Genomic DNA, 27246 nt, shown 5'->3' with positions numbered 1-27246 from the left:
CGCCACTAGATGGCAGACGTGACTCGTTTTGACCTGCATTGCTTTTGATGACATGCTCTAGGTATAATTGGGTATATTAATTACCAAAAAAATGACTTTAACTTCCATACTAGCCATTGTTTTGTCAAGTTTCCCTGTACTACGCATTTCCCTACTGTAGCCCATAAGCTATTTTACAAATACATGCTTCTGTCATTGATTTTTGTGTTAAAACGCTCGTAATGTATAGGCTACATGATTATCATATTTAATATAGGCATACAGACTACGAGAACAAATGACACTTTTAATAATTATCCTGTTGGCTTTCATCCGTTTTCAACCGTAGCTAAATGACAAGTTCACTCACAACTTGAACACCCATTTGTCTGTAACTTTCATTGGACCAAATGTACAAAAATATGTCTTTCATCTTAAGTCTATTGTTCTTTTAGGCTATACAGTATACATACAATCTGAGATTAGGCCTATTATAGGCCTAGTTATGATGTATGGAGTAGCCTACCAATCTTTTCATTTAAAAAATCCTGCATTCAGAAACTATTTAAACTATTTCTCGGAAGGGAAAACGGCGAGATGATCGTTGCCACATCGTCTACTTTGTAAATGCCCGTGTTTTCTTCGTCTTGCACCCCTCCTTCAGCAGTCAATGATTGTGCGCGCGCAGCCCGAGTCTTCACTCCATCATCACATAAAGCGCGCGCCTGAACGTCACACACTCACAGTCTGGCGATGCTTTTGCGCCACTGCGTGTATTCTGGACTATAGCTAACACTAAAGTTTGGCTTTTGATGCACTGTTGCCCGTCCTCTTCTTCAAAGGTATTTTGATGTTACCAAAAGAAATCTCTGGAGGAGTGTGTTTCAGCGCAAGGTAAGCGCACGAGGCGCATCTGAGCATCACCTGCTCTACAGAATGAGACGAATGATAGACTTGAACTTTTCTCTGTCGGCTCGGCTTTAAAAAACACTTTTAACAAAGCCTAGCAAATATTCCACTACGATCTACATTTTACAGAATTGCTCAAGTTTTAATTTGAATAACGAATTTATTAATTTGCCTCCAACATGTTCGTGGTAGCCTACTTTAATAGACACTAGTAAAACTGTCAAACACTTGGCAAAGGGAAACTTCTCTCTTACAGCTATTTTATGAGTTCAGCTCAGGCCAGAAAATATGAAAAATTAAAGAGTGTGAATTTTAAATCTAACATTTACTGAATAAATAATAATTTTAAAAAGGACATATTTTTCATTAGCTATTTTTTTTATTTGGTAGACAATAATTAGCCTAAAATATGAATTTTCAAAACTTGTTTAAAAACAAATGAGCACATGTTATAGATCAATAGGCTGCGTCACTCAATCACGTTTTGGTTTCCGTTCGTTAATTATTTGGTTTCGAGTAAAAAAAAAAAAAGGCTATATAAAATTTCCTTTTTTAAATTGAAAAAGCGCCGGTTTTTCACTCATTAGCAACAAACAAATCAAATCGATATTGTTCGTATTTATGCCATCACAGAACAGCTCTCATGTCATGGACCACCTTCGATTGTAGCCTAAATTAAAACTAAACTTTGTCAAATTAAATGGACGCTATCAAAATAGGCATATCAAACGATATCATCAATAGCCTATCAACTTGCGTCAATTAGCCTATTATGTCGTAAAATAGCCTAATAATTGTTTATCGGCTTAGTAAAATACTTTGAGTCATTAGTTTATTTTTCTGTCAAACAATTAGACCTTTATACAGGCCTAAACAAAATATCCTAGACGACAGAAGTTAGGCTATAGCCTATGGACAGCCTAGGCTTTTAAAACACATTTATATAGAGTTTGATCACATTTATAGCTAGCCCTACGTTAAATAAAAATGCTGACATATTGCAGGTAAACGCGAATCACAGTGATTATTCCTCAGTGATGACCCGCGATTAACATGGGATTTCAGCCATGAGGAAAATGCAACTTTTCAATTGTCAGGATAGGCAGAAATAAACAGAATGATGGTGATTATAATAATAGCTATATTAACCTATTTTTTAAACACCAACAAAAAAATATAACTACAATATTGTAAAATCAATTACACACAACGAAATAGCCTACACAAATTAGGATTTTGATTCCCCTCTTTTTCTGACGTTTTGCAGGCATCAGATTAATTTAGAGTAGCCTATGCTAAATCTCGAATGAACGCCTTTTAATTCTAAACTACAATAATTAGCTATAATTATGAAATCTGAGTGCGACGGCTTTAGACCGGAAAAGACTTTATTTTTTTATTTTTTTATTGTATTGTTTCATTTTGCCAAATCAATGCGTTTGAGCCAGTCGCAATACGAAGCCGCGCGCCTTTCCGCCGGACCGGACACTTCACCTGCGCGCGCTCCCGAACACATGTTGAGCAGTGAGACAAAAAAAATATGCACCAAACACATCGAGAAAAAGAGTAGGCCTATACACTGTAAATAAATAAATGTAGGCCTACCCTGTGTAAAATAAAAACGCATGGCAGCGTCGACGCAGAACTTGGCATTGTTCCAAGCATTTAGATGACATTTATAGCTGCTATTGATCTTATGTCTTTAAACCATATGCTACTGTTAGTAGGCTATATATGCTAACATATTGGCCTATTAATAAATATGGCTATAACCTACTAAAATAACAATGACGTAAAGGTCAACAAAACTGTCTTCTCCAGCAATCGTGAGCATTGATAACATTACCGACACACACCAAACACCTTCAGTGTGTTAAACGTGTCTAAAATATTGCAGTAGGCTATCGTTGCAGTAAAACTTAATTAAACGTCACACAATGCAACATAAAGCACCCCTTTATACATAACCATAACAAAATAAGATTTTTTTTTAAATGTAACTCACCAATTTAAATGTATCCTTCCTGAAGGGAATATCCCCAAAAATTCAGCAATATTGTTCCAAGAAAGTATTATTTTTGTATGGCTATATTTCACATCTATATGCTATGTTTATCATACATACATCTATTACAGAGTAGAAACCCTTTTTACACTAAAATACATTTTTCATTTTATAATATGGTAACTTACAGTCAACAGATTTTTACCCTAAAACCCTTTTTTTAACAAAAATTTCTAATGTATTTCAGTGCACATTAAAATCGAACCCACGCCGGACCTGATTTAGTCTTTTGCTAATGAAACCAATGATGCTCTGTTTCCTCACACATTATACTGCAATCATATAAATATCTTCAAATCACCGTGTGCATTTTACTCATATATAATGAATAAAATATGACAAATGAGCAATTACAAGCAGCAATTAATTTGATATAACCGCATCTGATTGCACTCTCATATGTGAGTTTTCTTTGTTGCGTTGTTGGCCTTCAGTCAGCACTCAAAAGACGGGAGGACCGGAATGAAAACAGAAGAAAACCAATCATGTCTTCAGCAGGCCCCCTCCGCCACCCCTTACGGTGAATATTCTGCCTAATGGACCCACAGCATATTAAAGAACACAAAGCTTTGTTTTATTAATCGGATATCATAAACGGATGCTGTAATGTGTGTATTGAGTCTCTGGTGGCACATTTGCTTGTGTCCTGTCATCTGACACCTGTGCTCTTCTTCTCCATCAGAGCATGTGGGAGGAGGCGAGGTGTGTGCAGGGTGCGAGTCTCCCATCGCCGACCGCTTCCTCCTGCGCGTCAATGAACTGTCCTGGCATGAGACGTGTGTCAAGTGTGCGGTGTGTCGCAGCGCGCTGAGTGGGACCTGCTACTGCCGGGACCGCTTGCTTTACTGCAAGCATGATTATGAGAAGTAAGTCAGTTCGATCTGCATACTGCACCTGTATACACTGAATCAAAGTCCTAGTATGGAAAAGCATCAGGGTACTGTCTGTAAGTCGACATGTAGTGCACTAGAACATTCCTCTGTAAAAGTGTGTTTAGTCCGATCATGCTGTGATGTTATTGTGGAATATGACACATTTCCTTTAGCATATGTAGCTAAAGGTTGGGTAGACTTGGTTGAAACGCTCCTCAAGTCGTGATAGCAATCTATAATATAAGTGGTCGAAATATTGAAACAAGTGGAAGCCTTTGGACCAAAACATGTTTGTCTAATCGGTCCATATCTCCACACACGCAGACATCACACGGCATCATGCTATCAAGTGACCAAGTGAAAAATCAGGTCCTCCCTCAAAACATTAGGTATGTTTACATGCATTCATTTTCGTAAATCAGAATGAATCAATCTGATTTCAGATTCTGAAAGTTGTTTATTTGAAATAAGACCTTTTTTCTCTTCCACTCACTTGTAAGACGTCTATGCACGGTCATAAGATCTATACATACACACATCAGGGCACTGTATTTTTGAGAAAATAGTCAGAATCAAGTGTTTGCATGCTTAATGTTTTCCTTATTATTAGATTATTTTAGGTCAATACCAACACTTTCAATCCCATCATACCTTTCACTTTCATTCAGAATCAAACTCAATCAAGGTGTTTACATGAAGGCTTTTACAGTCTGATTGGGCCATTAGTCTGATTATAAATGGATTATTTGCAGCCCATTCTCACCCCCAAGGCGTCACCTAACTGATGCCTTGGGAAACATTTTGACCATGCTTCAATATCTGACGCTTTAGGCGCCCTTTAGTGTCAGTTAGATGACGCCGTACACTCTCAGAAAAAAAGGTTCAAAAGCTGTCACTGGGGCTGTACCTTTTCAAAAGGTACCCTTTTGTACCCAAAGGCTGCATATTGCTACCTTAGTGGTACATATTAGCACCTAAAATGGACATATTAGCTCCTGAAATGTACACATTAACACCTCAAATGTACATTTTAGCACCTAAAATGTACATATTATGACCTAAAATGGACATATGAGCTCCTGAAATGTACACATTACCACTTAAAATGGACATGTTAGCACTTAAAACGTACATATTAGCACCTATAATGTACATATTAACACCTAAAATGTACATATTAGCACCTAATATGTACATATTAACACTTAAAATGTACATATTAACACTTAAAATGTACATATTAGCACCTAAAATGTACTTAATAGCACCTAAAATGTACATATTAGCACCTAAAATGTACATATTAGCAATTAAAAAGTACTTAATAGCACCTAAAATGTACATATTAGCACCTAAAATGTACATATTAGCAATTAAAAAGTACATATTAGCACCTAAAATGTACATATTAACACCTAAAATGTACATTTTAACACCTAAAATGTACATATTAACTCCTAAAATGTCCTAATATGGAAAAAGGTTACCTTTTGAAAAGGTACAGCCCCAGTGACAGCTTTTGTACCTTTTTTTCTGAGTGTAGGATCGCGTGTAACCCTACCCACAACCCAGACCTAAACCTACCTGTGTCATCTAACTGACACTTTTCCTTTAGCGTCAGTTAGATGACGCCGTAGGATCGCCTAAAGCATCAAATATTGAAGCATGGTCAAAAGGTGACACCTTGGGGTGTGAATGCGTTGTTATTTGAGTGCATGTAAACACTCACCCTCGTATTATTCCAAAAATTTCTGTGGAAAACAAAGGAGAACTCTGATGAACCATTAAAGCAGTTCATATGATTCGTACAGTATATTCCAAGTCATTGGGACGTGAATAAAGACAGAATTGACATTTTTTTGCGATGAATCAGTCTGTCTGTTTGGGTCAGAGGGAGATTCCCAGCAACCATAATTTGTCAGTGACATCACCAGGAGTGCGGACAGTTGAAGGGCGATTTTGTGGCCTGTTATCACTGTTATGAGAAGTGTCAGACACTGCTGAGATGTGTGGACACTCCCTCTGTTGCTGACATCTGGAGGCCAACAGAAAGAAACAAGAAGGACAGGAGAGAATGAAAGAAGATGGGAAAGTAAGGTGGAAGAATTCCCAATGGGAATATGAAATAATCCTATATGTTCCCGGAAAGATAGATCACCTGAGATCCAGGGTACGAAATCACCATATTAACTGACATTGCTTTTCTTGACACCGTTGAAGAAAAATGGGACAATGGATTTGATAATCGTTGTGCATAAGGGCTTGCAGCAAGGGTGTCATAATGAGGGTAAAAGTGATCAACGATTACAAATGAGAAGGTTGTTCAGGGACCGTAGCATGGTAAAAGTGTTCTTGTGCAGGCTGGTACTGTTATTCCCATGAGCTTGATTCATTTGTATCATCAGACAGACTTTTTTCCACTATTCTCAAATGGTGGAGCTTCCCTTAAAGGAATCATAAGATGATATTTTAAAAGGTCATTATTTTGTTTACTGGGTGTTAAAGGGGTGATGAACTGAGAAATCAAATTTTCCTTGAGCTTTTGACATCTAAGAGGTCATCATATTATAAGAATAGGTTTCAGAACTGAAAAAGTCCTTGTTAGTCCAATAAAAGCTTTTATTGACACCAGGCTCAGCAAACGACTCGTTTTCCAAAGTGGGGAACTATGACGTCAAAGAGGATAAAACACCACCCCCGCAGAAGAAGATCAACGCCTACTTCAACACGGCCGGTTTAGCCCCGCCCACCGATTACACGCATAGCTAAATAACATAGATGCCTACCTCGTGATGACAAACCAGATTGAGCTACCAAGCAATACAGAATATTGTGCAGTGCCTGGTTGTGGAAGAAGACAGTCGCTGCATGAGTTTCCTCTGGATTCCAACAGGACTGCATGGATAAACTTTATTTTTAATGACGTTCCAGCTGATGAGGTAAAACATTGTCCCTCTATTCGCTTCATTTCACTGAGGATTGTTTTGTGAGCAAGACTGGATTTGCAGACCGATTAAGAGTAAAGAACGCGGTGCTGTGCCGTCTATATTGGATCTGACAGGAATTGTGCAACACACGGACTCTGGGTCGAACATGTATGGGCGAATCATTCCGGTTGCCATTTTACAACATTGGACGTTTTCAAAACAATTTCCCCCAAGTGCACCGACGTGTGAGTTGAAACTCATTTTAATATGCAAAACTGTTATCCACTCACAGCAGTGGGCGTTTACTTCCAAGTCTTCAGTGCGAGACGCCCATAAAAACTGAGCGTTTTTGAGCTAGGCTCAAAACTAGGGTACAAAATATCCTATTACTTATTCATTTTGATATTTTTGAATGTAAAAACCAAGCGAACGTCATAAGTTGACCTCAGACAACAGTATAATAAAATTTAAAAAGCCAGTTCATGACCCCTTTAATGTCCAAAAGACAAATTATTTTTATTGCAGCACCTCATTCACAGTCTGTCAGAAACGCTCTGATTGAGTTCAGAAAAAAGACCCTCCTTCCGAAAATGCCCTGATTGGCCAGCTGACCCCATGGTTTATGATTGGTCAAATATTTCAAGCCTGTGTCAGATACTGTATGTAACACGCCTTTACCATAATCGCGAACCTCAGCTTCCTTTCTAAAGCAACTGTAAACCCACAGTTATTAATGTCGTTGGTTTTACCAAATCGGTTTGAGTCATTAAAATAAAGCAAATTGACATGGAAATACATGTTTGTTACAGCAGCCTCTCTGATATCTTAATTAATCAGCAGAAGTTATTTTTACTCCCCCACCTGTGCGTGACGTCATTAATATTTATTGCTGAACCAACGTTGTTCAAATGACAGAGGTGCGACCATTATACGTTTCGGAAACAGTCACGCCTAGTCGGTTAGTTTCTCCAAGGATGCATAGCACTACGGTAATTAATCAGCGAGTTACGCTGTACAGGAAACACACATGCCACAAAATGGCGACAACACTGAAGCCTCACCTTCTTTCTTTCCATATGCCTTTGGACGGGCATTATGCTAATATGTCACATTGTGGCGTAGACGTTCACGAAAGTAGGATCGAGGCGTTTCAGGCAGGTCTGGATCCTCTGTTACATAGTGAATAAACCTCTTTCTGGGAGACTAGGAGCGTTATAACTTTGCAGATCTGATACATCCACAATCAGATACACTGTAAAAAAATATTGTTGATTTAACTTAAAAAAATGAAGTAACCTGGTTGCCTTAAAACTTTGACTTCATTAAAATTGAAAAATTGAATTAATACAATGAAGGAGATTGATTTAATAATCAGAAACTCAAAATATTATGTTATCTGAACCACATAAATTATCTAAGTTGTTTTGACAGAAGAAAAAACGTTATGATAACAAATCTTGATTATTTTTTACAGTGTACAGTCCACACTAAAGGAAAAGGAAAGCATAAAAACAGCATCTTATGGCCTCTTTATATTCTTAACTTTCTTAATCTCATCCCATATGTTGAGAAAGTAAGAAAGGTACAGGGAAAGGTTTGGTTTGCAGATGTTATTTGTGGATATTGAGGCTGCCGCGTGGTATGTGGTGTATTTGTGGAGGAAACTTGGCACACTCTTGTACGGCTGACCTTGAGTGAATCCACAACAATGTCTCCTTGTGTTCTCTGCGGTCTGTCCGTCAGCACACACCTGCCTCTTTACCCCTGCTCGGTCTACAGCAGGTGTGTGCTCCATTTTTTGGGGTGCCAAGGAATCTTTGATGAGTAAAAAAAAGGAATTTGGGGGGGAAAAAGCTTTCTTGTGCTAACATTCTACTGTAAAAAATTACTTAGAAAATATTATTTAACTGAATCATAATGGCAACAAAAGTCATTTGTAATTTTAGGCTACTTGAGGTAGAAATGGTCCCTTAAACAGCACTGACAACACATTTTAGTTTCATAATATGTGTTTACAAGTGAAAGTAGTTCCGTATTGTGCCTCGTATCCGAGTCACCGAGTGAAACGGTTTATCGGAAAAAATAAAAAGTAGCTTGGGCACTTGGTCGGTTGCTGATTGGATGAAGGGAGATCTGGGGTGAGTTTCCCGAAAGCATCGTTAGCCAACTATGGTCGCAAGTTCCGTCGTTATCTGTTTAACGAGTCGGTGTTTCCCGAAACCATATCGTTCCAACGGACATTCGCAAACAGCATCGCAAAGTTGGGTGGTTTGAACGACAGCTCTCGACCTGTGGTTAGAAGCATCGTTTATATCACATTTGGAGGTAATACATCTTTATCTTTTGCAAAATAAGCAAGCTGACATTCAGTACAACCGGTGCCTTTAGAAAATACATACAAATGTATTTTACTTCTTTTAGTTTTTCAAAAGATTTGAAGTAACGTGTTTGAAGAGTGCGCATGTGCGAACGTGCTCTACTATTTAAGAACAAGCCAAATATTGAGTCTGGTAATAAAGCAAAATAACTGAGAACAATTAGACAAAGTCCTCAGATGACATGTCTGTAATTTATATTAACAAATCTAGCGTTAATTGGATCTTAAACAGTTTTATTAAGAGTAGGCTAGTTACTCAACCACGCGCGAAACCAACGTGGTTGAACGATACTTTGCGACAGTGGGTTTCGGGAAACAGTCGTGACTAGTTGATTTTTCCAACGATGCATCGTACTTTGGTAGTGAAGCAGTGAACTACGTTGTTGTACGGGAAACGCACAATGTGAGTCGATTGTAAAAAAGTGGAGTTTGAGCAGACAAAATGATTGGAGGAGTTCTGCAAACGTCACCAGAGAGAAATACAACACAAGTAAAAAATCAAACGCGAAAAAAAAAAAAAAAAAAAAATCAAACGCGTCTATATGCATTTAGTAAATAGCCGACTTTAATTGGATCATCAAAAGTTGACGTTAAAACACCAAAATGTAATGATTGAGAAAAGGGGTTGTAAAAGGGATTTAATTGTTTCAAAGGACGTTTTTTTTAGTAAAATATTTACTAAGAATTTTTTTTAACTTGGAACGCTGCACAGAGTAATGTAACAAACATGCAAACAGGATCCATTTTTAGATCACAAATGATTATATGTATTTCACACGTTCACCTGTTCATCCATTCCTGATAATTAATAGTAAACAAACTTGGCTTGCTGTCCTTGATGGAGGCTTGATCCCGAGGTTCGGCTCGAGCTCTGAGAAAGAATTGTCACTGGGACGGCTAGAAATTATGATTGACTGGACTGAATGATTAGGCTCCTCCTGAACTTACGTACATTTGGAACTTTATATCTTTCCTTCCTTAAGATTGCATCCATTCAGTCTTCAGTCCCTGAAGTTCTTGCTATCAGAAATCTGACTCTCATTTACTATTCATTTCTCGATCATTCCAGCAACACCTACACACTTTCCGAAACTAAACTCAAAGCCAAACCCCTATTCATTAAACCCACATATGCCCCTGAAATGGTCAAATACTCTACATCATCGTCTTCCTGGCTGACTTCGACTCCACACAGCCAGTAGATAAAGCGCGTGCAGCCCAACCAAGTGAAACCAGTCCCAGACCAATAAAGGCTCTCAGCCCCAGGGTACGGTGCCTGGATCCCTGGCAGAAAATTAGACAAGCGAAGGTCTTGGAGGCCTATAGAGTGGAGACAGGGGAGTGGATATTTAAGACACCCCGAGTTTAATAGATCACTCTGCGGGGAGGGAAACAGAACGAAAACAGCCCCCAGTGTGTAAAGAGATGACCCATAACCCAGATTATCATGTGTGCTTTTGAGAATTTCTCAATAATGTCTTAAACTGTGCGTAGATTTGCCAAAATCGTAGATTTATATTCAAATTTGTATTCAATATTGATATTCTATTAGATATTTTTTAGGAAATAGCATTTGATACTTATATTGCATACTTAATGCTACTAATATTTCAGATTCAAGTTAAATTCGGATCTGGAATTTTTGGATTCAGTCGACAGAATTTGTGGCATAATGTTAATTAACACAAACGTTTATTTCCACTTGTCCCTCCATTTCAAAAAACTTTTTTGCAGTGAGGGAAGTGTAAGTGCAATCCATAAATGTTAGAATACTCACTATTTCAGATGTAAACAATATGCGATTTCTGTCTGAAAATATCCATTACTAATCTTTTCTCTGCAATGAGTGTTTGGCATGATAATGGAAATGAATATGTTGATATATTTGGTCTTGGTAAAATAGATATGCTACACTGCTGCCAATGCAGCGTACTACTTGAATTAGCCGTAGTAGATCCACACAGGTGGAGCTGGGGAAGGCGGAGGGTTTCTAAAAGCGCTGCACTGCTAAGGCAAATCCCACCCCTTCCGGTCGACCACCATGGCACCTTATTTCGGAAGAATATTGTATGGTAGTCAATGGCGAGAGACAACAAATATTTTGATCTCATTTGAATTGTGCCCTGAATTACACATATGATGTTTGTCAATTTAAAAGATACATTTTAAAGTCAAGAAAGTCGCAGTTTGATGTAAAACCGTTGAGGTATAAGACTTTAAAAATACGTAATTACAAAGACTACAAACCCCAAAGGCGCACATTTTCTCTCAATGAATGAAGCTAACTTTACTGAAGCTAACGTCTGTCATTGTTTCTACGGTCTTACGTTTTAATCGCAACGTTACGCCAAGTGTTTTGTGCCAGACTGCACACGTACGAGCAACGGATCTCGCACGTTGTTTCGCTTCTCGGGAGATGTAGTTCATTGAGCGATTTTCACATACAACTAAATGTTACTCTTCTGTTTGATGACAAACGGCGACGTTTTTGACTTTCAGAATTATCTTTTAAATTGACAAACATATGTGTAATTCAGGGCACAGTTCAGACGGAATAAAAAGATAAGTCGTCTCTCGCCATTGACTACCATACATAGCTTTTCCGAAATAAGGTCCCATGAGCCGGGAGGGGAGAGGAGGGACTTAGTCCACACTACTGCGTTTTCGTTTAAAAACGGAGACCTTTTTCTACGTTTGTACCTCCCGTCCAGACTAAAACGGAAAAAACGAAAACCTAAAACGGAGAAGTTTCGAAATGCTGCAGCTGCTTTTTTCGTTTTGAATCTCCGGAGGGCGTTTTAGTGAAGACGGGACAAACCGGAGGTCTTTAGAAACGCTAACGGTCGGCTCTATGATTGGGTGTCATCAGTCGTAACGTGTCTTTCCCTGATTCATCAGCCACCCATCATATGACCCGTCCCCGGAAGAAAACATACAAAAACAACCTCGTCGTCGGTCCATGAAAAGAAATCTCTGGTCTTCGACATTTCTAATCTTTGCAGATGTAGCTAACGTTACTGTCTTCTTCATCAAATCTGAGGAATAGTCAATCCGTTTCCTGTTTACAACAGCGCGCGCATGCCCAGTGTTGGTGAATGGTCACGTGATCCGCGTTTTCAGTCGTTTTAATGTGAACGGAGATCAATTCTAATACGCAGATAAAACGCTGGTGTGGACGGAGATCGTATTCGTTTTAATTCTCCGTTTTTAAACGAAAACGCAGTAGTGTGGACGGGGCCTTAGGCTCTCTATGCTGACCAAGTATTTGAAGGTTGAGCAGCGATCTCATTGGCTACTGATACAGACGGAACCAATCAGCTGTGCCCTATAGAGAATGATGTGATAGCAAGCAGACCCATTAGCTTGTGCCATCTACATGACAGAACTTTAAATGTTTAACTTCGTAACGCCTAAAACCCAAAACAACTGTACAAATGATTTTTTTTTTACAGATTTACAAAGTAAAAAAACAACAGAAGAATTAAATAAAGCTCTTTTTATAAAATGATCAGCTTCACATTTCTTTTAAAAAAAAAAATCCCACTCTTTATCTTTCATCCGCTTGTAAATTCTCAATTGTATGTCTCCTGTACTGAAAGAGCAACAGCAACCTAATTTTTTTTTTCTATGGAAATCACCATTTACAGTCGCACACTCTACCAAAATGTTCAGTCGGAGTCATTATTATGAGTTTTTAGGTTGACGGTTACAGAAACACTCTTCTGCTCAGTCTCTCTTCCTCCCCATGCATCTCGTCTCCAGCTCGTCCATCACTGTCTGATTTCTAATAATATTTCTGTTCCAAACTTCATTTCCTACTTGTTGAGATTTATAGCTGTGATGACACCAATCAGTTTATCTCTCCATTTATCCCACATTTTCGCTTAATCATCTCGTTGCTCGCTGTCTCTTTGTGTCTGTGGGAACAGGGAGGGGGGTGGAGGGGTCTTGATTGGGAACGCTGCTAATTATGTTCCTAGACGTGACTACAAGCTGTGTTGTGGTTAGAGAGTTGTAGCACTGTCAGACGGGAATATGACACACGGGCTCTGATGGAGGACGTTACCGTACCTTGGATTCGCTACTGAGTCAATAAGCTAGTTAGTGGTGCTTGCTGGTTAAGGCCATTAGTATTACCATTTATACGTATATTCTGGGCTATACAACTAGACACAATGTGATAAAGATTGAAGCATATGTGTCGATGCCATAAAAGTGGACATAGCACACTTTAGCAACTGCATCGCAACCCCTACTGTCAGGGTGCACTCTCAGAAAAAAAAAGGCACAAAAGCCGTCACTGGGGCTGTACCTTTTCAAAAGTGAAAACTTTTGTCCATTTTAGGTCGCCTATATGTACATTTTAGGTGTTAATATGTACATTTTAGGTGCTATTATGGACATTTAGGTGCTAATATGTACATTTTAGGTGCTATTATGGACATTTAGGTGCTAATATGTACATTTTAGGTGCTAATATGGATATTTAGGTGCTAATATGTACATTTTAGGTGCTAATGTGGACATTTAGGTGCTAATATGTAAATTGTATGTGCTATTATGTACATTTTAGGTGCTAATACCATTTAGGTACCAATATGCACCCTTTAGGTACTTTTGAAAAGGTACAGCCCCAGTGACAGCTTTTGTACCTTTTTTTTTGAGAGTTTGGCGAGCCGTTTCCTAAATATAAAAATCCAGCTTTAGTTTAAGGTCAATGGCACTGGACCACCCCAAACCGAGTGTTCGTTTTAAACAGACAGAACCTCTTGTGTTTAGTCCTGTTGGTGAATATGATTTGTATATGTAAACACATTGTGGTAGTTAATGGTTATCAGGTGTTCTCGACTGCATTATTGTTATAGGAACATTAGTTTTTGTTTTTCTATGAAAGCTCTAGAAAATGTTGAAGCTCTAGAAAATAACGGTGCCATGGAAAAAATGATTTTGGATATCACAAAAGAACCTTTTCAATAATAATCTAAGGAACTTTCTCCACTATAAAGAACCTTTTGTGCTATGTAAAGATTCCGTAGATTTTAAAGGTTCTTTATGGAACCATCAATTCCAATAAAGAACCTTTTGTGCTATGGAAAGATTCCATAGATTTTAAAGGTTCTTTATGGAACCATCAATTCCAATAAAGAACCATCAATTCCAATAAAGAACCTTTTGTGCTATGTAAAGATTCCGTAGATTTTAAAGGTTCTTTATGGAACCATCAATCAAAACCATGTAAAGATTCCGCAGATTTTAAAGGTTCTTTATGGAACCATCAATTCCAATAAAGAACCTTTTGTGCTATGTAAAGATTCCGTAGATTTTAAAGGTTCTTTATGGAACCATCCATCAAAACCATGTAAAAATTCCGTAGATTTTAAAGGTTCTTTATGGAACCATCAATCAAAACCATGTAAAGATTCCGTAGATTTTAAAGGTTTTTATGCAACCATCAATCAAAACCATGTAAAGATTCTGTAGATTTTAAAGGTTCTTTATGGAACCATCCATCAAAACCATGTAAAGATTCCGTAGATTTTAAAGGTTTTTATGGAACCATCAATCAGAACCATATAAAGATTCTGTAGATTTTAAAGGTTCTTTATGGAACCATCCATCAAAACCATGTAAAAATTCCGTAGATTTTAAAGGTTCTTTATGGAACCATCAATCAAAACCATGTAAAGATTCCGTAGATTTTAAAGGTTTTTATGCAACCATCAATCAAAACCATGTAAAGATTCTGTAGATTTTAAAGGTTCTTTATGGAACCATCCATCAAAACCATGTAAAGATTCCGTAGATTTTAAAGGTTCTTTATGGAACCATCAATCAAAACCATGTAAAGATTCCGTAGATTTTAAAGGTTTTTATGCAACCATCAGTCAAAACCATGTAAAGATTCTGTAGATTTTAAAGGCTCTTTATGGAACCATCCATCAAAACCATGTAAAGATTCCGTAGATTTTAAAGGTTTTTATGGAACCATCAATCAGAACCATATAAAGATTCTGTAGATTTTAAAGGTTCTTTATGGAACCATCAATTCCAATAAAGAACCTTTTGTGCTATGTAAAGATTCCGTAGATTTTAAAGGTTCTTTATGGAACCATCAATTCCAATAAAGAACCTTTTGTGCTATGGAAAGATTCCATAGATTTTAAAGGTTCTTTATGGAACCATCAATTCCAATAAAGAACCTTTTGTTCTATGTAAAGATTCCGTAGATTTTAAAGGTTCTTTATGGAACCATCAATCAAAACCATGTAAAGATTTCGCAGATTTTAAAGGTTCTTTATGGAACCATCAATTCCAATAAAGAACCTTTTGTGCTATGTAAAGATTCCGTAGATTTTAAAGGTTCTTTATGGAACCATCCATCAAAACCATGTAAAGATTCCGTAGATTTTAAAGGTTCTTTATGGAACCATCCATCAAAACCATGTAAAGATTCCGTAGATTTTAAAGGTTCTTTATGGAACCATCAGTCAAAACCATGTAAAGATTCTGTAGATTTTAAAGGCTCTTTATGGAACCATCCATCAAAACCTTGTAAAGATTCCATAGATTTTAAAGGTTTTTATGGAACCATCAATCAGAACCATGTAAAGATTCTGTAGATTTTAAAGGTTCTTTATGGAACCATCAATTCCAATAAAGAACCTTTTGTGCTATGTAAAGATTCCATACATGTTAAAGGTTCTTTATGGAACCATCTATTCCAACTTCTATTTTTAGGAGTGTACGTATCAGACTTGTAAGGGAATGATGGAGGGAGAGAAGAGCTCAGGGGAAGCCAGAAGGCCATGGAGGTGACAAACAGAGGTGGAGAGAGGAAGATGACAGAGGAAGAGGAGAGATGAGCTCGAGGTGTCTCCTCTCGTGATATTGCCACTGTTTTTGCATAATGCGTGATGAGTCTCCATCACCTCGCCTCCTGCACAACAATTTCATTACAGACGGCTAATAAATGTTTCATGGCAGAACAAGCTGCTCGCCTTGGCTTTATTAAATCTGAGATAATAAAAGAAGAACGGCAAAAAAATGAAAGCGGGAGGGGGAGAGATAGGAAGAATGCCATAGATATCCTCAAACAGGGCTGCCGTATCTCCTGTTTCTGGGGCAACGAATCCCCCGTCCCCCCTCGACGCGTCTTTTTTTTTTCTTCTCGCCCTGCCACAGAGAGACAGGAAATGAGAATCTGGCTGACAGGATATTGCGTTCTGGTGGCCTGGGGATTAGCTGTTTTATCCAAACACACACACACTCGCAGACTCACTCTCGCCTCACACAACTCAACACATCGATCCTGTCGGTCCCTGAACCCTTGAGCATCGCACATACACACTGGAAACCGATGTGATGTGTGTGTGTGTGTGTGTTTGTAATGTACGGTCAGGTCTTGCTGTCAGTCAGGAAATGTATCACAATAAGTATGTCAGCACATCAATGGTGCATTATGGTCTCGAAATAGGCTAGTGAAATGCTTTATACAAGATGCAACGGTGGCATGTTATGAATCAGTATTTGGTCTGTTGACAAGTGGAAAGTGAATTACCATGCATTTTGTAGGTTTTCGGAAATGTATTTGAGGAATGAGACATCATTGCTACAGTGGAAATGTGTCGAAGGCATAGTTCCCCACAAAATTGTCATCAACCGTGATGTTATCCCAAACCTGTGTGAATTAGTTTCTTCTACGGAAAACAAAAAAGAAGATATTTTGATTAAAAAAAATCCTCAGGGTTGTTTTGGACCCCATTGACATTCACTGTACAGACGCCAAAAAAAGGCAACTGAAAATGCCTCTTTTTCTCTCTGATAGGACCTTCCGCCCACACTAAGATGTGATTTTAGTCCTGCGAAAACTGAGCTTTTTGGGTAAATTTGAAAAAAAAAAAGTTTTGTGGACTGAGAAAATGTAGTTGAAAACGATGACGCATGTTTAGTCATGTGACGCTTACACGACTATTTAGTGTCGAAGTTATGACGTCACTTTGTAGGACAACTCGGAAGTTAGCCGCGCATTGGTTCCCTCGATCGAAAAGCTATGCATTTTTCACATAGTCTTTTGGAAAAAAGCAAAAAATAAGATCTGTGTTCAACAAAGAGTTGTGACCCTTACACGTTTTGTCTCATAGTCCAGCTTAAGTAAGTTTCTATTGTAGAAAAGTTGTTCATTTAGTTCTCTGGAGAAAACAGTGATGTCATCGTCCAGCTCAGGTCAGTTCTCATATAATGGCAGATCAATAATGTTAGATATTAAGTGTCCCCAACTAAGCAAGCCAGAAGCCAATAAAGGTTTGAAATGACATGAAGGCGAGTAAATGGCGGATGAGTAAATTGCCTGGCTGGACCCTTCAAAATGACTCTTATTAGTGTAACATACAAAGGCAAAAGTTCCTTTCACTACATCTAATGTTTCTTTGATTACAGAATCAATGACAGCATGAACATCTCTCTGTTCTACTGGTGCAAATCAAGAAAAGAAAAGCTCATGAGAAATTATAATTCACTTCCTTCAAAAGTAATGGTGGTATTAAGTAAATCACCATTATCTCTCATAAAATGTAGTTTGGTATCAAGGCCCCATCAGTTAACATTAATGCTTTAACTAACATGAACTAAAAAAAACATCTCTTTGACTTATTGATCTTTGTAAATGTTAGTTGATAAAAAAAAAACTGTTCATTGTTAGTAATATGGTCAATAATATTAACAGACAAAACTTTTGATTTTAATCGTGTGTTTGTAAATATTGAATTTAATATTAACCAAGATTAATAAATGCTTTAGAATTATTTTTATTGTTAGTTCAAGTTAACTAATGTAGTTAAAGGAGTAGTTCACTTTTAAAAAAGCTTTTGCTGATAATTTACTCACCCCCACGTCATCCAAGATGTCCATGTCTTTCTTTCTTCAGTCGAAAAGAAATTAAGGTTTTTGATGAAAACATTCCTGGATTTTTCTCCATATAATGGACTTCAATGGGAACCAAACGGCTCAAGGTCCAAAAGACAGTTTCAGTGCAGCTTTAAACGATTCCAGACAATAAATAAGGGTTGATCCTTCGAGTCATGACTCGAAAAAAGATTCGTTCATTTTGATGAACGAGTTCGAACAGGAGAGTCACGAACGCTCATCACAGAATAGAGCAAGGCGAGCATTTGTGCTTATAAAACTTAAACTCTTTTATTTATTTATTAAATGAGAGATCGTTTCGCTAGATAAGACCCTTATTCATCGTCTGGTGTCGTTTAAATCCCTTTGAAGCTGCACTGAAACTCTCATTTGGACCTTGAACCGTTTGGTTCCCATTGAAGTCCATTATATGGAGAAAATCCTGGAATGTTTTTATCAAAAATTGACTGATGAAAGAAAGACATGGACATCTTACTTTAGATGACATGGGGGTGAGTAAATTATCAGCAAAAGTTTTTTTCAAAGTGAACTACTCCTTCAACTATCGAAAGTTAACTTATCAAAGTGTTACCGCATGATTTCTACATGATCATCTCATTATTAGATAGACAGTACTTTTTTTAATGAGCCTGTTGAAGTGTTCTTCATAAGCCATAAAAGTAACCATCTGAATTCAGCAGAGAGTGGTAAGCAATATTTGATGGTGTGCAATGACACTATTTGTTGTTCTATTAGCATTAAATGATGTGTCTCAACGCAATCAAACATAATTAGACAATTAAAGCCTGCATGCCACCCGTAGATTATCATTCCAGTACTTTGCACATGTTTGAGGACTGCGTTCATCGCATGTTCAGCTGGTTCTCTAGCGAGTGTGCGTCTGTGACGTGATTGGGTCAGTGTAAAATGTGTCAGTTTAGCTGCTTCTCTTTTGCGTTCGACTGGTCTGGTGTGTACATTTTTATCAGCTACCTGTTGGTTTTCTCATATTTCATCATTGTGAATATTGGTGTGCGTGCGTGCCGGGGAGGGAGGGTGGCGGGAGTGGGTTGTGGGGAATGCTGGGAGATTTTAATAACGCAGAAGCAGTGCAGTGAGATTTAATAAAAGAAGATGATGTGATTACTGAACCCTGGCTCTGAGCCACCTTCCCTCACAGCAATATCCGCTCTCTTTCTTTCTCTCTCGCTCACACACACACACACACACACACACACACGAGCACCAACCCTTGCAATTATGTGTACATGTATGATTTACATACTGACTCCCTATATATACAAAGATGCACCAAAGTCTGAGGGATAAACCTTGCAACTATGACAGTAAGTGTTTGATTATGCAAAATTACGTGTTCATGCATGGATTAGGCCCACACACTATGATTTGGCTATAGATTTATGTAAAACCTTATTGATTTGACATCATGAACATGATTTTTTTTTTCTGCACCCATAATTTCGTACTTTCCCCCAAGGTAGTTTCATCCTCGGTTAACTCTGCTTTTCAGATGTTCACAAGTATGAACATTATTGTTATTTTTGTAATCATGTCTAATGTGTCTGTGTTAACATTTTATCTCCTTTTTAAAGTTTGTGTTGAATGTCACATGATCACAAAATATAATTTCTCACTCATTTATTTTGGTTTCGTGAAGTATGAGCCGGGAGTGTTCATACGGTCAGTTGCTGAATGAATGTTGCTCAGGGGTTTTAGAGTTGGTCGTCTTTGATCTGGGTGGTGTAGGTGGTGATTTGGGTAATTTGGCACTTTTGGCAGATGGATTGAGACAGATTAGCCATAGCAGCTGCGTTTCGGACAGGATCATCATATCTGTGCAGATTAGAGGCTATAATGTGTGGACCTGGCTGGCTCTTCCTTCAGCAGATTTCTGATATGACACCTTCATCTCCTGCTCTCAACACACACACGCGAACTGGGGCAATCCGTCGTGTTATCGCCGCCAACGTGTTTTGTTTTCATCTTATCATGTGTGACAGTATCTAATGATTTAATGTGCTTTTTATACGTGTGCTTTTAATTTCATTAGTGGTCATTGCTAAAGTAGGTTTTAGCTTTATTTACTGCCCGTACACTCTAAATGTTTGTTTTTTTTTAACAGCAATGCCATTTTCTCAAAGAAACCTTTCAGTCAACAGAACCTTTTTTTCTTAGTGTGTAAAACATTTTAAAAACTAAAGAAGGAAAGATTACATGCTCTTTGTGGAACAATTGATGCTAATAATGTACTTTTGCATTTAAAGGGATAGTTCACTTTGAAATTAATTTTTGGTATGTTTTATCTTACCTCCAGGACATCCAAGATGTAGGTGTCTTTGTTTCCGCAGTATTTTCAGTTTTGATATTTTTAGGTCTGTCGGTCATATAATGGAGGTCTATGGTCACCACCTCAAAGAGCATGCACAAAGAAGTCCAAATTAAACATGATTTAATGACTCATAAATGTAAGTACACATTGATGGCCTAAGACACGAAACGAGCAGTTTGTGTGAGAAAACGAACAGTATTTATATCGTTTTTACCTCTTGTAAGCACAGCCATTTCCAAGTGATTTGAGGGAGCGGGCGCTTTGTGGCTGTGGTTACAAGAGGTAAAAACTATATAAATGCTGTTCGTTTTCTCACACAAACCGCTCGTTTCGTGTCTTAGGCCATTAATGTGTACTTACATTTACGAGTCATTAAATCATGTTTAATTTGGACTTCTCTGTGCATGCTCTTTGAGGTGGTGACCATAGACCTCCATTATATGACTGACAGACAAGAACGGTTTGACCTATTAATATCAAAATTGAAAATACTGTGGAAACAAAGACACCTACATCTTGGATGCCCTTGAGGTAAGATAAAACATACCAAAAATTAATTTTAAAGTGAACTAGACATAACGTTCGTTTATTGGGTGAACTATTCCTTGAAATTGTCGCTTGGACCACAATATCATAGACTTGGCATTTTTTCTAATGGGAAAGCAACCGCCCAGAACAACCTAACAACCACATAGCAACAAACAACAGCCTAAAATCACGTCAAACACCACATTTGATGTAACTTCACAGGTTCATGACACATTTTGGGTGAATGGTGACTGTTGCTTTGGCTTAGTGAAATGTACATAAGGATTAGATTGTCATCGAGCGTCTGTGGGTACCTGTCAATAATTATGAGAGTACATGAGCACGGCCGAATATAGGTGCTGCTAAATGTGTGTGTGTGAGTATGGTGTGTTTATTCGAGTGTGTGAAAAAGAGAGAGGAGAGATTAACCCCATGCTATCCTCAATCCCTGGTTATGAGTTTACAGCGTCTGTCTGGGCATCGCACTGTTTAAACAACAATCTAATTAATCCTGTCTTTATTAGTTTCACGGAGCTGGAAAGGGAGGACGGGAGGGAGGACAGGGAATTCTGGCAGAAAATATCAAGCGGTGAGGGAGGGGAGAGAGGAGGGAAAAAACAAGGAGTTTGGAGAGAGAGAGTGCCTTTGAAACGAATTGTGATGTTGATGAGCCACGATACAGGAAAACACCGTTTAAAGAGAGGCGTTTACGGGCATTGGTAGTGGGACAAATGAACTTCTTAATGTATTTGCTCACTTTTGCCCTGTACTGTCACTGTTTATCATCTTAGAAAATCATTGGTAAGTTTAAAACATTCAGCAAAGCGCACGATGCTAGCAACACCAATATCACAGGTTCAATTCCCAGGTGATATGTACAGTTTAAATGCAGTGTAAGCGGCGTTGGGAAAAGTTTCTGTCAAATGAATGAATATGTACAAATAAAATTACCCTGTAAAGCCCTGTTTTTTGACATTTTTAACATTTAGACCAAAAAAAAATTATATGGTTCTCAAACGCCTGAAAAAAACCCTGAATTTCTGATAGCTTGTAATGTAAATCAATGAGATTTTTTATAACAGTATAACAAACAAGCTAATTATGTCAATCTCTCTACATCTCCCAATAATTTTTCAAAATTTTAGTTTGTAATATTTTATTGTCAGGGGCAAAACATATAATGCAATGATGATTGACAGATGAACAAATAATAAACACGCCTGATGGATCAAATTTGAACCTTACATTTTAATATGATTTTCAATATCAAAAATGAAGTAAACCTAAGTTGCGTCAGTCCAGTAAATGTTCATCATCAACTATTCATAAAACATCATCAAATAACAATAAAAACGATTAAGGCAAGGATTAGGTCTTAGTTCATTTAGGAGATTTAACCTTCAAATGGTCTTCGTTTCCTGTTTACACTTCTAGGCTTCGGGGTCTATACGACCCCAACAATTGATTGAGTAAATTGTACATTTTCATACTTCTCATCTATTCATTAATGCTGTGTTTTTGGAGATATAAAGTACTTTTGTATCCATATACCACACAATTCCTCAACTACACCATTAGCATTAGCATTAGCATATGAAATGTTATTTTTTTTATGATACATTGCATTTATGCTCTATTACTAGGCCTTCATTTCTGTGTAAAAATTCAGATTTATGCCCGATTTATTTATTTTTTTGACACATGGAAAAAATGTATTTAGTTTTTTTTTTTACATTTCCCATTCATTTCAATGTGACCCTGATGACCAGAAGTGTAAACATTTTTTACATACCTTCAGAACAACCGAATCAAGCCCAGTTTGTGTGTGTGTGTGTATAGATAGATAATGTATGAAAAGTCACAAAACCTTATTTCACTGAGATGAAGGGAACCTTTATTTATTTTTTAAAAAAAAGTAAAAGTCGATTGGGGTCATATAGACCCCATGACCCAGTATTTTATAGATTTTATAAATGTGTCTTAGAAAAGCATCATGAGACAAAACAATGGCACTGACATATTTTAAGATATAAGATAACATGCATTTTTAGTCTGGGACTAGCTTAAGCGGGGGTAAAAGTTATTCTTACGAAGATTTCACAGCAAAGATGTGTGTCGTGACCTAAAAGAGGACATTTTTACAATTACACAATTACTATCAATCAGACGACAGAAGGCATGTAACAGATTGTGTGCGAGTTTTGATCATATTGTTTCTAGAAACTTGCAGAAAGAGTGTTTGTGACATCTTGTGCATTGTCAAATATTGCCACCCAGTGTCACAGACAAAACATTGCATAAAGTGAGCGTTCAGTGACATGTGTGTGTGTGTCAGGTTGTTCGTGCGGAAGTGCAGTGCGTGCCTGCAGGCGATCGGGCGCTCGGAGCTCATCATGCGTGTCCTGGGGCAGGTGTATCACCTGGGCTGCTTCAGCTGCTGCGAGTGTGAGCGCCGGCTGCAGAGAGGTGATGAGTTCGTGCTAAAGGAGGGACAGCTGCTCTGCCGGGGAGACTATGAGAAGGAGAGAGAGATGCTGGCCGCCATCAGCCCGGCCCCTACCGAGTCTGGTAACCCTCTTGACCTCAGTTGAAGGTTGATATTTAAGGAGAAGAGATGTTCAAATGGTTAAGAAATGACACAGTTCACCTTGAAGCCAATGCTCAGTTTCCCTCTGCAGTAAAGAGTGAGGACGAGGAGGGTGGTGGTGTCCTCGTCGGGGGGAAGGCTGGGGATGATGGGAAGGATCACAAGAGGTCCAAGAGACCACGTACCATCTTGACCACGCAACAGCGTCGCGCCTTCAAGGCTTCCTTCGAGGTGTCTTCCAAACCCTGCCGAAAGGTCAGCAGTCACAGGTGTGCACTGTATGTGGAAACAGCACTGATGTCCATCTCATGCATGCGCTGTTGTCTCAGGTCAGAGAAACTCTCGCCGCTGAGACGGGACTGACGGTGAGAGTCGTACAGGTGTGGTTCCAAAATCAGAGAGCAAAGGTAGGATGGCGTCATTTATTGATACGTTCTGAAAATGTTCCCGTTTGAAATACCATCTTATGATTTACCCAGGTAAAAAAAAACATCCTTGTTCTATTGATCATATTTTAGGGTGTGCGTTATGTCCAAGGGTTAAAAGGGAGTAGGATTAAAATACTGAACTGAAAAAAAAAAACAAGACTGAAAATCAAATAACTAAATGTGACGCACACAAAAAAGCTAATTTTTGACAAAAAGCTTTAAATGTGGCTTGACAACGCCTTGATTGTAAGTTTAAAGGTTTACAGGCCTGAAGAGACAGACAGAACAATAGATAGAAAGAACAATAAATAGACAGAATGATAGATAGACAGAGAATGATAGATACTGACAGATAGATAGATAGATAGATAGATAGATAGATAGATAGATAGATAGATAGATAGATAGATAGATAGATAGATAGATAGATAGATAGATAGATAGATAGATAGATAGAATGAGAGATACAATGATAGATGGATAGATAGATGGATAGATAGATAGATAGATAGATAGATAGATAGATAGATAGATAGATAGATAGATAGATAGATAGATAGATAGATAGATAGATAGATAGATAGATAGATAGATAGATAGAGAACGATAGATACTGACAGATAGATAGATAGATAGATAGATAGATAGATAGATAGATAGATAGATAGATAGATAGATAGATAGATAGATAGATAGATAGATAGATAGATAGATAGATAGAATGAGAGATACAATGATAGATGGATAGATAGATGGATAGATAGATAGATAGATAGATAGATAGATAGATAGATAGATAGATAGATAGATAGATAGATAGATAGATAGATAGATAGATAGATAGATAGATAGATAGATAGATAGATAGATAGATAGATAGATAGACAGAGAACGATAGATAGATAGATAGATAGATAGATAGATAGATAGATAGATAGATAGATAGATAGATAGATAGATAGATAGATAGATAGATAGATAGATAGATAGATAGATAGATAGAATGATGGATACAATGATGGATACAATGATGGATAGATAGATACAATGATAGATAGATAGATAGATACAATGATGGATACAATGATAGATAGATAGATAGATAGATAGATAGATAGATAGATAGATAGATAGATAGATAGATAGATAGATAGATAGATAGATAGATAGATAGATAGATAGATAGATAGATAGATAGATAGATAGACAGATGATAGATAGATAGATAGATAGATAGATAGATAGATAGATAGATAGATAGATAGATAGATAGATAGATAGATAGACAGACTGACAGATAGATAGATAGATAGATAGATAGATAGATAGATAGATAGATAGATAGATAGATAGATAGATAGATAGATAGATAGATAGATAGATAGATAGATAGATAGATAGATAGATAGATAGATAGATAGATTTAGAAACTAGGTACTACAGGTACTAGCAACCAACAACACTGAGACTTGTGACTTAAAGGGATTGTTCACTGCTATTGTGACAGCTCGTTCAAGGCTAGTTTGATTATATGGCTATTAGCTGTGAATGTTGTTCGTGGAGCTGAGCATTGTCGTGTGTTCAGATGAAGAAGATCGCTCGCAGACAGCAGCAGCAGCAGCAACAGCAGGAACAGGAGCAGATGGGCGGCACCAGGAGGGGCCCGAGCAGAGGGGGGCGCCAGAGTAACGATGACAGTGAGGGTAAGACACGGCCGGACGGCGGACTGGAAGGACAACCGTGTGAAATGGCTTCTTGATGAAAGGTGTGAACCCAGCTCTATCTCTTCACAGACGGCTCCAGCAGTCACGGACTGGATGGGTTGCTCTCATATTCCTCTCTGCCACGGCAACAACTGCTGGCCTTGGATCCGAACATATACGGCAGCGAGCAATTCCGACACGGGCTCACGCCACCACAGCTCGGCCCCGAGCAGATGCACTCCTACGGTAAGGATTGTATAAACTTCGGCTTTGCTTATTCGTTTTCGTTAACTGAAATGTTTGTGCTTGAACGCCGAATTTATTTCAGACTCAGAGACAGTTTTCCATGACTTGGACAGTGATGGAAGTCTCAGTCATCTCGGGGACTGTCTCTTGTCGACCGCAGATGGTGGAGTTCTGGCGGGGCGGATAGGAAATCCCATTGATCGCCTCTACTCGATGCAAAACTCATACTTTACCTCATGACCCTGGTTGCACCTACCTAAAGCGCTCCTCCACCACTGCAGGGGGCAACAAATAGAGTCTCACTGGAGGCGTCTTTCATCAGAACTAATTGAGTCCCTCAATCATATCTTAGTCGTGCCGATAAATCTCTAACCAGTCAAACTAGGACATGAGCAGACCCTAAAAATTCAATATGACATGGACAGAATAGGAACTCACTGGAATCTCATGTTTTATATCACATAAATGCACTATTTCTTTTGTTCTGTATTGCGCAAAAAATGTTTCGACAGTCATAGGGTCATAGGTGCAGACATCAACAGGCAGCTGTTCATGAAGTCCAAGTGTTACCTCACCCTCTACTCAGTGTAAAACTAACAAACTGATCAAGGCTGTATCCAAAATCCCCCCCATATTCTCATTCAGTGCTTGAATGGTGATGTGTTTTGCAGGCCAACCAAAAAGTTAGCGGTACCTCGATAAAAAGATTATTCTATTGGATTATTGCAGAAATGCTCTGTGAGAGTTTGTGATTCTTACACGTTTTGTTCGTCAATATTTTTGAAAATGCTGACGGTAAACCTAAATACGGTAAAAATCTAACTGCATAAACGAACTACACCATGGTCACATGGTTTCAACATCATCACCTTTACGCTTCCAACAAATACATCAGTCTTTGTTTTAAAAAACTTTTAGTCTGAATAGTTTGCAAGAGTTTGATTATAAAAACGGAGGCTGTGAAAGCAGATTAATGTGTAGAAGAGTTTACCTGTGTGCTGTGATGACGTTTAAAGGTGCAGTAAGCAATTTTTGAGAAACCGAGTAGCACGACACACTTGTAGCCAATCAGAAGGTAGGGGGCATGTCAACTCATGATGAGTAGGAGAGAGTGAGCCAATCAGAAGTAGGGGGCGTGTCCACTCATGATGAGGAGGAGAGAGTGAGCCAATCAGAAGTAGGGGGTGTGTCCACTCATGATGAGGAGGAGAGAGTGAGCCAAACAGAAGTAGGGGGCGTGTCCACTCATGATGAGGAGAGAGTGAGCCAATCAGAAGTAGGGGGCGTGTCCACTCATGATGAGGAGGAGAGAGTGAGCAAATCAGAAGTAGGGGGCGTGTCCACTTATGATGAGGAGAGAGTGAGCCAATCAGA

The 27246-nt window shown here is 38.2% G+C and overlaps 1 protein-coding gene across 1 annotated transcript; it reads left to right on the top strand.

The window, feature by feature from the left end:
• The first annotated feature begins 674 nt into the window (after positions 1-674).
• Positions 675-27246, top strand: lmx1al (LIM homeobox transcription factor 1, alpha-like). Its single transcript, XM_039686182.2, has 9 exons — positions 675-873; positions 3388-3473; positions 3636-3819; positions 23244-23476; positions 23587-23750; positions 23825-23902; positions 25509-25626; positions 25717-25872; positions 25955-27246. The coding sequence occupies exons 1-9, from the start codon at positions 830-832 to the stop codon at positions 26110-26112; spliced, it is 1221 nt and encodes a 406-aa protein (XP_039542116.1). The 5' UTR covers positions 675-829; the 3' UTR covers positions 26113-27246.

This window comes from Pimephales promelas, chromosome 3, assembly GCF_988280905.1.
Source record: "Pimephales promelas chromosome 3, fPimPro1.hap1.1, whole genome shotgun sequence".
NCBI classification, from domain to species: Eukaryota; Metazoa; Chordata; class Actinopteri; order Cypriniformes; family Leuciscidae; genus Pimephales; species Pimephales promelas.
Note: the sequence above shows the minus strand (reverse complement) of the source record. Positions and strands in the feature narration are given on the sequence as shown.

Excerpts from the sequence above, each read along its gene's own strand:
- lmx1al (XM_039686182.2), top strand. The coding sequence starts at position 830 with ATGTTACCAAAAGAAATCTCTGGAGGAGTGTGTTTCAGCGCAAG. Across the intron at positions 3,474-3,635 it reads CCCCTCCGCCACCCCTTACG|AGCATGTGGGAGGAGGCGAG; the intron begins GTGAATATTCTG and ends CTTCTCCATCAG. Across the intron at positions 23,477-23,586 it reads CCCGGCCCCTACCGAGTCTG|TAAAGAGTGAGGACGAGGAG; the intron begins GTAACCCTCTTG and ends TTCCCTCTGCAG.